Source organism: Channa argus, chromosome 24, assembly GCF_033026475.1.
Source record: "Channa argus isolate prfri chromosome 24, Channa argus male v1.0, whole genome shotgun sequence".
NCBI lineage: Eukaryota > Metazoa > Chordata > Actinopteri > Anabantiformes > Channidae > Channa > Channa argus.
The window spans coordinates 7,732,985-7,747,692 of record NC_090220.1 but is presented as its reverse complement, the minus strand read 5'-3'; the positions used below and the strand labels follow the sequence as shown (position 1 = coordinate 7,747,692).

Sequence of the window (14,708 nt, the reverse complement as noted above, 5' to 3'; positions counted from 1 at the left end):
GGATTCTTGTTTTGTTTTTTTGTTTTGTTTTTGTTTTTTATCCTTGGTCTTAGTCACTGACACCCCTAAAATAATAGCTCTGTACATGACGCACCCTGTCATTACAAATGCAGTGAACCACTTGTTGGCTTGGGATAAAATCCTTCACCAAGCTTAACAGAGCTGTCTCTAGGTATGAAGTAAATGTTTGTTGGTTGTCAGGGCTGCTGAAAGGGGGGCAAGAGGTCTTGCATCTGCAGATGGATTTCCCAACTGTTCAAACAATTTGAACCTGGAATGACAAGTGAATGAGCTTTGGTGTTGATAGATCCCACCATTTATGCACATCTGTCTATTTTACCTACTTTTGCTTCGTTTTGACTGTACAGGAGGCGGTATCAGCAGCAACAGACGAAGAACGACTCATCAAAATCCATGATGTCATCCAGCAGCTTCCTCCACCGCATTACAGGTCAGTGTGGAAGCACGCTGTCACACTTCGGTAGGCCTAGAAACTGCTGTTGTGTATGTGTGCCAGTTAGTGTGAAAATCAAGGGTTTTGGACTGCCACACTGCATAGAATGAAATCATTTAACAGATCCTAGCTGACCTTTACTTTGGCGATGATAAATTGAATTTCTTGTCCTTTGTGATAGAATATAAGTGACATTCCCCTAGGATTTGAGCAACAGTGAAATATCAGTGCTCTTAAGAAGTAGCTTTATCATGGTCATTAGACTGCAGATCACTAGTGGGAGCCACTTAAATCTGAATAAATGAATACGTGATTCCTAGGACCCTGGAGTTCCTCATGAGACACCTTTCCCACCTGGCAACATTCAGCTACATCACCAACATGCACAGCAAGAACCTGGCCATTGTCTGGGCTCCCAACCTGCTGAGGTGAGATACCAGGCCTGATGTACTTGTTTTTTGTTGTGGTAACTTCACTGTCAGTCATTGCTATCGTGACTGGCTGTAGCTTTTTACATGTACCCTGTAATTACTAATTTAATTAATTTAAAAAATTTGTAATAATGTTCTAAGTTTGACCCATACTATTTACTATTGTTTTCAATGATAAGACAACCCTCCCAATTGCTGAGTTGTGTAAGAAAGATATTGTGCTCTTTGCAACAGACTCTATCTGCTTTAAAGGATTTATTCTGCTTGGGTGGAGGGATTAAAGCACATGGACAAATAGGCAGAGAGACATTTGACAACAATAAAAGTACTGCCACACAATGAAATTGTTGAAGTTAAAAATCCAATACACCTAAAAGCTTTTTTTGGCATGAGAGAATGGCCTGACATTAAGTCAGGCAACATAGGTCAAGAAAACACAATAACACTACAGACTGAACTTTATAAACAAACAACTTACAGTAAAATAGACAGTTTAACAACCATTACTTTAGCAAGAATTTTAAATTACTCATGATTGATTGCTTTAAATGTCCTCGGAAGAGGACAGAGAACTGCAGCGATGTATGGGAAAAATATGATTTTACTTGTGGAACTCCTAAATCTAATAGGAATGACATTCGTCAAACTTCCTATAATAACAGTTTAATAATCAGGTGCTGTAATTTAATTTGGAGATTGGAAAGAGTATGCTGGATCTAAATGACTTGAAGTTTTGAATAACTGGTGTACAAAAAGGATGGTTAAAATAACATTGTAGTTAACCGGCTTCACATTATAAGAATTGCAGTGTTAAGCAGGGCTGCTTTTCTGGCCAAATGTGTTGTCTGATAGTGGTTTAAGCTGCTGCTATTGTCATACCTACTGGAAATTCAAATTTTGTTTTTCTAACACATGACCCAAATAAAGAATGGTCTCACTTTTTCCTCAGTGGAGCGAGAGTTTATTATCCGGGAACCAAACAGCAATGTTCTCCAACTCAGCATTCTGTTTAATTTTTACAGAAGCTTGGTTAGATGTCATCACAGTAACATCGTCTACAGAAAGAAAGAGATGACATGCACAGGCACAATAACTAATGCTAGAAGCACATTTTCAAGATTCCTTACCCACTTTGATAGAAAACCTTGACATTGCAGATGTTTATAAGTTGAGTCAGTTATTATCTTGAACTTCTTTGCTTTATTTCTTTTCATTGTTGTTTTTCCATTAGGTCAAAACAGATCGAATCTGCATGCTTCAGTGGCACAGCGGCTTTTATGGAAGTCAGAATCCAGTCTGTGGTAGTAGAGTTCATCCTCAACCATGTGGATGTTCTCTTTAGCACTAAACTCAGCACATTGATACGAGAAGGAGCAGGTAGTCACAGACACCAGATATCACAAATAGTCATTCCACTACCCACTACTGCTTCTACTTTATTATTTATTATTTATCACTGTACTTCTCGTGCTTGCGATTCAATAGGTCACAACTCATTGTCACGGCCTAAGTCTCTGCTGGTATCATCACCTTCCACTAAACTTCTAAGTCTGGAGGAGGCCCAGGCCAGAACTCAGGCTCAGATCAACTCTCCTGTCACTGAAGACAGCAAGTATATCGAGGTGGGCGAAGGTCCAGCTGCCCTGCAGGGCAAATTCCACACTGTTATCGAGTTTCCCACTGAGAGGTTTGTTCACTCCTTTTTTTTTTTGTGATGTGATTTAATAAAAGTTTATTGCATAAAGATGTACATTTTAATGTCAGAACCCACTTGTTCAACATGGCTTTTTTATTCATAGGAAGAGACCTCCTAATAAATCTAAGAAGTCTCCAGTGGGTAGTTGGCGTTCTTTCTTCAACTTAGGCAAGTCTTCTTCCATGGCCAAGCGTAAGCTGCATCGAAATCCCAGTGAGCCTAATGAACTAAAGGCTATGGCCCTTGCTGGTGAGTCTTCTCTTTACAAATAAAATGAAGACATTCTTATTCAACTTAAGGAACTAAACAAAAACATAAGTGACTAAACAAGGCTGAATACTGACACCTGTTATTCATCCTGTTTCAGGAGGCAGAGGAGAAACGGCAACATTGAGATCAGCCAAAAGTGAGGAGTCACTAAGTTCTCTGCACAATGTTGAAGGTAAACTTTTTTCCTTCCAATTCTTTTGATTTAGCATGCTGAGTTTAGTAAGTCTCCGCTGCCCATCGCATGTCGATCTTTTTACAATGCAAGTTTTTGTTACATATTAGAATTCGCGGATATATAAAGATGGACAATGTACTTGTTTTGACTATATTTTTGTCTTTGCTCAGGAGAGTCAAAGGTGTACCGTCCTCGGAGGCCGCGTTCCAGCAGTGATGCCCTGTCAGCCTCCTTTAATGGTGAGCTTCTGGACAACAGGCAGCACTGCAACTCCTACGACAATTTGGATGCCACAGAGGAGAGTGATGGAGACGATGGTACCATCTGTGTGCCTGCTCTCATCTCACCTCCCCGCTCAGCAGGGGAAGATGTGGACCTCAGCCCACCAGACATTGGCATGGCTTCTTTGGACTTTGACCCTATGTCTTTCCAGTGCAGTGTCCCTGACACCTCCTACGCCTTCCCCCTAGATGATTCACCAACTGGGGCCAAGGGCTCCACATTAAAGAGGAGCCCCGGCAGCATCTGTGACAGGACTAATGGCTCTGACCTCATCTCTGCCTCCTTCCTGGGTAGCTTTGGATCACCATTGTCAACAGCAGAATTCAGCCTAGCTGCTAGAGAGAATGCAGAAAGCAAGAAAAAAATCACTTCTTATTCCTATACTGATAAACCGACACAGGCTGTTTCACCTATAAAATGTGGAAAAGCTAGTAGTTTGACACCTTTTGTCACTTCAGAGCTTTTCTCTACGGAAATGCCTGACAAGAATGCAGCTGGACAGGCTCCACAACAATTATCTCCTACTTTAATACCCAAGGACACTCCTCCCCTGATGGGCAGCATGCTGCTGAGGGCAGGTGAGCCATCACTAAGTGAAGCGTTCCAAATGGAGCTGCACTCAAAGCTGGCAGCATTTGACAGTGTGGACAGTGGAGAGCTGAAGGGAGAAGACAGCATACAGCAGGCAGCAGCTGCCAGCGGCCAAGAGAATCAAGGTACAAAGCGGACTTTTTTTAAGTATAGCGTTTGGCATGTTTCTCGTAAATGCAATTATCTATTTAAATGCTTCTCTCTAGGTTTAGTTTCCCAGGTTTGAATTGATTTGATCTTTAAATAAACCTTTTGATTTCTGAGCATCATACTTAACTTTTCCTCTCCTTCCCACTCTTAAAGCACCTTAAAACTTGCCTTCCTGCTGTCAAATCTTTACTTCACCTACAGCTCTCTTTCTTCTTCATTTTTCATCTATAGATCCCTTGTGTTTTTGTGTCCCTGCTAGGACTCATAGGTCGGGGCTCTTCAACGGAACTCCCACCTCGTTCCCTCAAATCTGCACCTCCCACTTCTGCTCCTCCCCCACCTCCACCACCCAAAAATGCTGCCCGCATGTTGGCCCTGGCCCTTGCTGAATCTGCCCAGCAGGTCTCCATCCAATCTCTGAGCCAGTCCTCTGAGCCGTCATCACCAGTGTCCCATATGCAGTCCAAAGAGGCCTCTAATGTCCAGAACTTGCCACATCTGCTGGTTCCACATTTCCCGGTTTCCTCCAAGGAGGGAGCTGGACGAGGAAGTTCCTCGCCACCACACAGCACTTCTTCCACTGTCACCACAGCCTCATCTCATCCTTCCACTTCCAGTCCTTCAAACAAACAGCAGCAGCTTGAGCTCACTAGCACAATTACCAAACTATCAGACAGTTTCAAGTCCTTTACAAGTCCACCTCGAGCACAGCCAGAAACAGAACCCTCCCCACCTGACACTCCTCTTTACAAGTGCGCCCCAATCTCCAGTACAAACAGCCTGACGTTTTTAACCAGGGAAAGTCCAGAAAGGCAACAGCCTGTTGCAGAACACATCACAGTTTATACCAGCTCTTCCAGTACAACTCCAGCCACCACCCCGAGTGGCAGCTGTAATGACACTGGAGTCTTACCACAGCCTGTTCCTGAGGTAAATGTCATATCCCAGTATTTAAATTATATAAATTGATTAATACATACATTATTATTGAATAAGACTTTAGGAAAACAAGATGCTTAATTCAAATGCGATGATTAAAAATCTGAAATGTGTTAAACAGAAATTCTGAATGAACTGCATGCTGCTAATATGATGTAGCTGCCCAGTAACAACACTGTTGCCACTGCACAGCACCTAGCTGAAGCAAGTGTTGGGTTTAGGGGTTTATGATAAGACTTTGTTTACTGCAAACTCTCCTTATGTTTTGTTGTGGTTTTCTCAGGTCAATCCAGAGGACACTGCACCGTCCCAATTCGTTCCAAAACCATTAGAACAGTCACCACCCACAGCTCAGAAGGCTAAAAAGCTAGCTGTCTCACTGGCCCAACAACAAACACAAATTCAACAGCAGAGCCAACCTCAGAACCAGTCTCATCAGCAATCTCAGATTCAAGTCCAACCCCAACGTCAGATGCTCTCAAAGGCCAGTGCAAGAGTCGCCCCCACCTCTGTTGAGACTGTTGAGAAGCCTTGGGAGGCCATTAAGCCGGTGCAGCCCTGTACAGATTCAAACAAGCAACATGACTCATCTGGACCCAAACCACCAGCCCCTCCTGTCCGCACCATTGAGAGCAAACTGGCCAGTGCAGCACTCAGCCAAAGTGAAGCCTCCTATCACATACCAAGTGAGGGCCCCGAATCTTGCCATCTGGAGGATGCATTGTCTCACCATCCTCCTTCTCCCCGTAAATCTTCCATGCACCAGCCAGCCTACCTGTACCACACTAAAGGAGAGCCAGTTTTAATTGAACCACCAGGAGCCGCATACTACCACCAGAGACCTGTTGCTTTGGGACCACAATCTATACCACACCACTATCGGCCAGACAGCGTCCCCCCACATCTCTCTTATGTCTCAAAGTCAGAGCCTCAGATACCTTACAGTGCCCGATTAGATAACAGATACAGCACTTTAGGCCCTAGGTCTTATCACCACTCCATAAAGTCCAGAGGGAACCCCCGAAGTTTGTACATGTCTCCAGGTCCAGGTCATCAGGGTTATAGTCATGATAGAACCCATGGCTATCCCACTATCCGAAGAGTACACTCGTTCCATGTTCCTTCCACTGTACGCTCCGTGCCAATTCAGAGAACTGAGGTTCCTCCAGATGATGAAGTGTACTTCTACCACCGGCCTGTGTATCAGTGCAAAGCCTATCAGCAGCTCCCACAGCAGTCATCACAAACAGACTACCACGTCACTCAGCTGCAGCCTTACTTTGAGAATGGACGGGTTCAGTATCGCTATAGTCCATACTCTGGTTCAAGCCCTTTGGAGGCACCTTTCTATGACATTGACCCTTATGGATCCATTAGAGTCAAGCACTTCCACTCCTATGGCAGCAGAGATCCAGGAGCAATTGCTGGTCGACTAGGTGGAAAAGCTGCTGGGTACCATTTCCTCACTCGCCATGTTCTCCCACCTGGAAAGGAGCATAGCTTTGTGAGCAGGGACATGCCCCCCAGCCATGGGACCAAGGAAGCTGCTGCTTACCTTGCTTGGGACCCAGAGGAGTCAGAAAGGCTCCGCATGCACTCCATCCGCAGGGAGAGCAGGGCCAGACAGAAAATTAAAGGCCCTGTTCTTTCCCAGTATGACAATGTTGGTTTGTTCACACCAGCAGATATATCAGGCTATGAAACCCTACATCTGCGCAGTAAGTCTGACCCAGGTAAAGCTGTGCTGGTAGCAGCTGAGAGCAAAGATGGGCACTACCTCCCCAGACACATGGTGTCAGACCCTGATGTCCTCATGTACATGGAGACTGACAAGCATGTCCAGGGCAGTGTACTGAATGACAAGTTGGACGGACTTGCCAAGCAAAGCAGTTCCAAAAAATGCCAATCGTCTCACTCCCTTCCTGCTACTCTGAGCCATAATCTCTCCCATCCGCAAGAGAGCAGAGGACATGAGTCCAAATACGAGACTGGAGACGACAAGCTGGTTGCAGAGGGCAGCAGGTCTAAACACTGGCAGCAGGAGTATACCAATAAGAGGAACTTCCAACCACGGTACGAATGTCCTGATTCTGATCACCATCAGAATAAAGTCAAAACTTCAAGTGGCTATCACAGTACAGAGGAGCAGTCATCAGCTCCCAGGGAACAACTCTCCCGCTCTAAACTGGAGCGATCACACAGCATCCGAGAGCAACAGCCCTACAACCAGGCCAAACCTGAGCTGGACAGAGACTACTCGTATCAGAAACCGAGCAGTAAAACAGTGCAGTCTCACTATGATAACTTGGACGATTATCACCCAGTACCTCAGCCTCAACCTCAGGCCCATGTTCAAAAACGTGGCTCTGGCTCCTATCCCACCCCAGGCTTCACATTAAGTCACAGCAACAGAGCATACTCCACAGCCCTGGGCCAGGGAGCTTTCATCCCGACTGACCTCGCCATGCCGAGGCCGGAAACGGAGATACGTACAGAATGATTCATTTAGGAGAGGAAATGTCTGAAATTATCTTTAGCTGAGTTGAAGAAAGACTCTATTGAGCTACAGTTGAGCAGCCTCTGCAGGACAGTGGACTGTCATATCATCAATATTTTTGCTCCTCTGTATTTTTAATGAATTGTAAAGAAAATTGTAAGACTTTTTACAGAATGTCCTGAATGTACCTGAAATTGTCCAAGAAATCATATTATTGTGATTGATTGAGACAGTACCCAGTCATAAATATATATAAGAATAGAATCAGTAGTAAAAAGGGACTTTCAGTTGTATTTTATTTAGGTGTGCTACTGGGTATGAGCATCAGCTGGGATTAAGGTTTGCATTTTAGAAATGCATGCACTCTCTGTCTCTTACAGAACAGTTCTGTGTACTTCACTATCCATTGCGTTCTTTTCGATGTTACAGCACAAGAAATTGGAGGATACATGTGGGTCATCATGCCTTTGCCCTGGTAATATCTACACACGTAGGTGATATAGTGTGTCCTTGTTTGTCTTGAAGAATCCAACTGAGTCTGAGGGTTGATAAGGCGCTGCAGTGGGTTACTTTCAGTTAATGTAGTGTTATCAATGTCTCATTTTCTCTGACTGTGCCATTTTTCTGTAACTTTGCTATAAACTGTTTTAAATGATTTCTAATGGTATGTTTTGGTACTGGTATGTTCTTTAGCTGAAGAGGGACCAAATTTCTTGGCACAAGTGTTGCACAAATTGGGATGAAGAGAGAAAGATGGCTAAAAGCCTAGCTCTAGACATGTAAGCTGGTGTGTAAGAGGTTATTTTATTTCCCTTTATCATCACATTGACTTTACACTTCATGAACTGGACCAGCTAAATAAAGCTGAAAACATGTTGCGGCTGCATTTTGGGAGGCAGGGCATCTTAGTGACAAGCCTTAAATTTTGTTCATACAGACTTTTAGTTTACCATCATTGTCATCCAAGCCCATTATCACACTGCACAAAGATTGTGATACTTAAATATAGGGTTACCTTTGATTCTTGACTGTTCAGGGTTGACAGGTGACCTACAAGGGTTATTTCAATTTTTAAATTATTGTTTGTTTGTTTTATATTAAGATATCTGGGGCCCTTTTTTCAGGCTGGAAATCAATGTATAGTACATTTATCTAGTATAATACAACATGCCCTTCTCACCATAATGGATGGATTACAATATGTCTAAAAGTATGTCTAAATCCAGGTTGTACTCTGTAACTGTCTGACTTCTACAGTATATCGCTTGCAGGTTTTGCTCCTCTTGCCTTATGTAAAGCCTCTACCTTTTCAGATGGAGTGTTGAAGTAAGGCACTGTGTACTTGAATGTGAAAACACTTTTGTCTCACACTAGAGGTATCTAATGTTAGATATAAAATAAATAAAACTGTTGGGGAATAGCTGAAAAATCTGTGTTTTTAATAATTACATGATGTTTCTAATACCTCAGCTTCATTCCTTCTGACAGCTTCCTGAAGGACAAAAGCAAAAATCAAATGAGTGGTTATCCTTAGTACACACAACTTTGGAAACCATTTATATGGGGCAAGATTATTATTTATTAGCTACAGTCAGAGCGTAGTAAGTCATTTCTTTAATGTTGTATATTCATCCTAAATATTTTAGTGGCAAGAGAGTGAAATGATCCTCTAGAAAAGGAAGTTGTCAACACATTAAAACTATGATATGCAACCTAAGCTTGTGGAACTTCAAAAAAGCTACATACTTTAGATTTCCCACCCAGGTTGGTTTAACGTCAATGGAAACATGCTAATACAAATTTCTGTGTTTTAATAAAAAAATATATTTTATGGGATCAAATACCCTATACAGTATGAACCATTTGAGTTTGGATAAGCACTAAAATCCGAGATAACCTAATCATCTGCAGTCCCTGTAGAACCCAAGGGATCCCCTAGGGTTGGATTATTGGTCCCTTCCTCTTTATCTTGTACAGTACATCCAGAAAGTAATCCCCAGTGATTAGCCTTTTCCAAATTGTGTTCTGTTACAGCCTTATTTCAAAATGGATTAAATTCATTATTTTCCTCGAAGTTCCACAAACAATATCCCATAAGGACATGAAGGAAGTTTGTTTTGAAGTCTTTGCGAATTTCTTAAATAAAAAAAAAACAATAATCACATGTACAAAAGTATTCACTGCCTTTGCATATTACTTTGTTGAAGCCTCATCAGCAATTACAGCCTAAATTGTTTTTAAGTATGATGCTAGAAGCTTGGCACAATTATTTCTGGGCTGTTTCTCCCATTCTTCTTTGCAGTAACTCTCAAGCTCCATCAGGTTGGACGGGGAGCGTCGGTCACAGCCATTTTCAGATCTCTCCAGAGATGATCAATCGGTTTCAAGTCTAGGCTCTGGCTGAGCCACTCAAGGACATTCACAGAGTTGTCCCATAGCCACTCCTTTGTTATCTTGGCTGTGTGCTTAGGGTAGTGCTCTGACATGCACTGTTCACTGGAGGACCTTATATAGATAGGTGTATGTTGTCCAAATCAGGTCCAATCAACTGAGTTTCCCACAAATGGAGTCCATAAAGTTGCGGAAACATCTGGAAAAAGATAAGCGCTAGGAATACTTTCTGGATGCACTGTAAATACCACGTACATCTTGGTCAGGTTCTCAATTGCATAAACTTGAATTAAAACGGAACTACACATGAAATCCAAATTTGTGACTGTTACCTCCAAGGTTTTTAAAGGCTACACTGCCACCTTCTGATGGTTACAATAACCAAGCATTCCCTTATACTAGACATAGTATTTTCTCTTAGTGATAAGATTTTTCTATGTCTTGGGGGGGTCGTAAATGATGCTCCTGCAAACATCCAACATGCAGAAGTGGCCTTTGCAAAGACAGTGAAGTCACGCACCATTGCTGCTGATTCTGACCTCCCTGAAAAGGAGTGAAACGAAAGGTGGAATGCTATTTTAATTATATATTGGCAAATTTTTGATTCACATATGTTGTGCTAAAGCTGTACAAGAGCTACCTGATTATTTTAATCTGGTGAATTCACTCATTTACTACTACATTGTACTTTTTCAGTATCAAAATTATATTTATTTAAAATAAATTCACAAGGCAAAATATGCTGCTTTAAAATAGCAAATTAATATGCAGATTAATATTAAGCTGTTTTAAACTACTACTAGTATTACTGTTATCATTCATTAAATACTGTAAATATCGCTTTTATGCAGCTGGTAAATGATTCATTGAACATGCTTGTCACAAATTAAAAACACAATAATAAGTCACCTATTAATATAATATTGGTTTAAAAAGTTATACCTGAAGTTATGTTTACAAATTCTGGCAGTTGCATTATGGGAGACAGATGATTGACACGGCCGCCATTTTGCTCCTGCTCTCTCTGCTTCCATTGTGTGAGAGATAGTAAATATCTGACACTGCCAGACAAGCACAACACACTTCTATTTTTGCGAAGAGAAGGCGTTAAATTCACCATCGGTAAGTCAAAAAAATCTCACACTTTGTAAACCACTTAAAACTACTGTCCGTTTTGTGGAGAACTGAGTCAGATAAAGTTGTTTTCGTGCTGAAATAGCGTGTTATTTCGACGCTGTAGAGAGGAGAGAAGGCAGCTGCCTCGATGCCCAGGCAGAGAGAAAAACGACACACTACCTCTTTAGCCTAAATATCTGCTCCACTTTCAGTGGCGCTTTCTCCGTCGCTGCTTAGCTCAAATAGAGCACTTTTTCACACGACTCTGGCACCTTTTGATAGCTAAACTTGTCTCCTGTATTATGGTAGAAGTCTTGTGTACAAATATTTTGTATTTTGGTGGGAAAATGTCAAAGTTTACGTCCTGTTCCTTGCCTGTATTTAGGTAGGTTCATTTGGGTCTGCGGCCATAGTCTTGCGGTATGGGGCGGGGCTATAGCTGTTCATCCCGCCCTGAAACCCTGCTGAATAAAATAACGATTGGTTCCTATATGAGACAGCGACACAGCGGATTGGTTTATTTCTGAATGCTTATCTGTTTAGTCCTGTGATTGGTTTGATAAGGATCCAACTGAGTCTGGATTGGTCTTCTACGGTGGGTTTATGCTGGTTCCAAACCGAGGGAAAATGTTTCCCAGATGTCACATAGGACTAAGCACCAAAAAGAAGAGCCAGAGAAAACAACACTGCAGCATTCAGTATATGGATCCCTCAGACTATTTTAAGACCGTGAAAGACAGTTGGTAATACAGTACAGCTGGTGATATGTTATGTAAAATGAATTGTAACAAGAAATAAGTAGCCTGGCATAAATGTTGCTTAGAGGAAATGGGGAAAGAATAAAGTATTAAATGAGTGTTGGGACCAAAAATAGTAAAAGTAATGATTTCATAAATAATAGTAGGTAAATGATAATAATATTTTTTTATTTAACAGTTGAAATTAAACTGTTAGCGTACAAGTAGCATTTGGTGTAATGGTCATACAATTAGAATATCAACTAAAATTGATATTAGCACAAAAAGAGAGTGTATAAAAGAGTATCTCTGAAACATATTAGTGTCAGGGAGAACAACTGTGAAGTACAGTACGAACAGTGTAATGTATACTGTTGTTTTATTTTTTTTATTCTATCCAGCTGATACTTTGTCGTAATGGCTCGTACCAAGCAGACTGCTCGTAAGTCCACTGGAGGAAAAGCTCCTCGTAAGCAGCTGGCCACCAAGGCTGCACGAAAGAGCGCTCCCTCCACTGGGGGGGTCAAGAAGCCCCATCGTTACAGGTAATGCTGGATTTCCATCCAAACACCAATGTTTATCAAAATGAAATATGATTTGAAATATACAATAAAATCTTGAATTTAGCGTGATTTGTTTGTTTGTTTGTTTTTAATTAGAAAATTGTAGACCAGTTTATTGCTGCTGCTGCTGCTGCTGCTGTTCTTAGCTTGTTTGTGGGGTTGTGTGAAGAGGTCAATGTGCTGTTACTGGAGCTGTGCACTTTCCACTGTTAGTGATTCATAAATAAAAAAGCAAGTTCTATTGGGCGAAATTCATGTGTTTTGTTTTTTGGTTTGTTTTGTGCAGCTTGTACACAGGAAGCACCTGAAATAGTGGTAAAACTAATAAGAGATAGAAATGGTTAATTAAAGTTTGTTTTTTCCTTTCAGGCCTGGTACTGTGGCTTTAAGAGAGATCCGTCGGTATCAAAAGTCTACAGAGCTGCTGATTCGCAAGTTGCCATTCCAGCGCCTGGTGAGAGAGATTGCTCAGGACTTTAAGACTGACCTGCGTTTCCAGAGCGCCGCCATTGGAGCCTTGCAGGTATGTGTATTCATAAAGCTATGTTGTGAGCCAAAGACATCATGTCATGCCCAGGCAAGCCTTTGTTCAACTAGCACTAGCAACTCAAAGCAATCACGTGTAAGGGTTTAATTTTTATTGTCCCTTGTGAAAAAGAGAATCATCAAAATAAGACAAAGGATTTTTGTCTTATTCTAAGACAAATCAACAATTGCTACAAGCCCTTATAAGTTAAAACCTTTGTGATTTTAAGAAATTAAATTCACAATTTAGTATTAGGCATCTAAAAATATATCACTCAAAATGTGGCAGAGTACATACAACTTCCATATAACCTTCCATGCTAAAGTGTTTAGCTGTAGTCTCTGCTTTCTTAAACTTGACTACAGCTTTCTGTCCTACCTCACTATAGACTCATTTATAGACTCACAGAGGCTCATGGGAAATGTGGTTCTTTTTAGGCTGCTAAAATTATTTAGCTTTATTTATTTATGCTAATGTGTTCTCTCTCTCCCTGCAGGAAGCTAGTGAGGCATACTTGGTGGGTCTGTTTGAGGACACTAACCTGTGTGCCATCCATGCCAAGCGTGTCACCATCATGCCCAAAGACATCCAACTGGCACGCCGCATCCGCGGAGAGCGTGCTTAACAGCCTCTCTAATGTTTTACCTGTGTCCTGTTTTTCTTTACCTGTGCCTGCCCCCCTTCATTCAGTCTAGTCCACCTCCACCCATTTTCCCTCCTCCCCAGCCTGCCCAGCTTTTCAGTAGACTTTAGAGTAATCCTGATTATGAAGAGATAGAAATATGTTCAAGTCTGGTCTCTCATAGTTTTCTTGTCTTCACCAAATGTTTTAGGGTACCTTTCTGTGCATGTAAATGATTTAGAAGATCAGACACACGTGCACGCACACTCACACATGCATCACAGGGTTTGAAGCCCTTTCTTGTTCTCACCTGGATTTCTCTAGAGTGGGAGACCAGCAGGTGTCGTTTGTGCGGCAAACAACCAAAGCAGAGGGACATGGTCAAGGGGCTAGTGTGCTTAAGGGGAGCTGCAACTTCCACAGCAGGGTGCTATTATAACTAGTCCTGAGACCTTAGACCATCAGAGCTCCCTCCTGCCTTCCCACTCTGTCCATCCCTCTAAAAATCAACTCCCCATCTCTCTGCAGCAGCAGCCAGACAACTGGCTTTACTTTTTCAGCCCTCCTCCTTCACCTCTGTGATCGGCACTAGGGGGTGCTGCTCTGTTTGTGTGGATGTGTGAGCTTCTGATCGTCCAAATCACTTGTACTCAACAAACAAAAATCTGTTGGTTGCTTACGAATATTAATTATTGTTGTGGATATGGTGTCAATGTTTTTTTTTACACATATGAGTCATGGAAGGGTTTCTCTTCCTTTACCACTTCCAAAATCATTAAAATAAGAGAAAAAGCAATTGATATTGTCAGCATGGTCATCAGTTTTTTTTAAACAGTGATCTGATTTGCTGTAGAAAATCAGGAAGGGCTTCTCTGTTTTCCAAGGCAACTTCTATTCTAATGGCAACCACATGGGGGCGATGGTTTACCTTCTCTATTCAGTTGTTCACTGTAGGTTAGTCATCGTGCATACTGCTTCTCACTCTTGTCACCACCGATAAGCATTAGACTTGTCACAACAGTATAAATTGACATTATAGTGAACGTTAACACTCTGCATGTTTAGGGTCTTGTGTGTTTCCTGCACTCTGTAGATCTGAGCATATAATCTGTCCCTTTCTGAAAATTTGTGATACACAATATAACCTCATATTTGTTTTCTTTTATATTTTTCTTATTCTTCAAAATTTTCAGACGTATAAATAAGCTGATCTTTGTATTTTCCAAATTTCTCATATTATGGTGGTAATAAATAGGTGTTAAAACAAA

At 41.7% G+C, this 14,708-nt stretch overlaps 2 protein-coding genes across 8 annotated transcripts in view; both read left to right on the top strand.

Annotated features, from left to right (window-relative positions):
- The window catches only part of arhgap32b (Rho GTPase activating protein 32b), an 89,810-nt gene extending 80,237 nt beyond the window's left edge, over positions 1 to 9,573 (top strand). For all 7 annotated transcript variants that reach the window (XM_067494077.1, XM_067494076.1, XM_067494075.1 and 4 more), the window contains 9 exons: positions 369 to 451; positions 775 to 882; positions 2,117 to 2,262; positions 2,371 to 2,572; positions 2,685 to 2,830; positions 2,949 to 3,023; positions 3,197 to 4,024; positions 4,309 to 4,979; positions 5,272 to 9,573. In XM_067494077.1, the coding sequence (XP_067350178.1) occupies positions 369 to 451; positions 775 to 882; positions 2,117 to 2,262; positions 2,371 to 2,572; positions 2,685 to 2,830; positions 2,949 to 3,023; positions 3,197 to 4,024; positions 4,309 to 4,979; positions 5,272 to 7,488 (4,476 nt within the window). In that variant the 3' untranslated portion in view covers positions 7,489 to 9,573. The remainder of the gene's footprint in view (positions 1 to 368; positions 452 to 774; positions 883 to 2,116; positions 2,263 to 2,370; positions 2,573 to 2,684; positions 2,831 to 2,948; positions 3,024 to 3,196; positions 4,025 to 4,308; positions 4,980 to 5,271) is intronic.
- Positions 9,574 to 10,857: 1,284 nt separating this feature from the next.
- h3f3c (H3 histone, family 3C) lies at positions 10,858 to 14,708 on the top strand. Its single transcript, XM_067494081.1, has 4 exons — positions 10,858 to 10,998; positions 12,131 to 12,274; positions 12,662 to 12,815; positions 13,315 to 14,708. The coding sequence occupies exons 2-4, from the start codon at positions 12,147 to 12,149 to the stop codon at positions 13,441 to 13,443; spliced, it is 411 nt and encodes a 136-aa protein (XP_067350182.1). The 5' UTR covers positions 10,858 to 10,998; positions 12,131 to 12,146; the 3' UTR covers positions 13,444 to 14,708.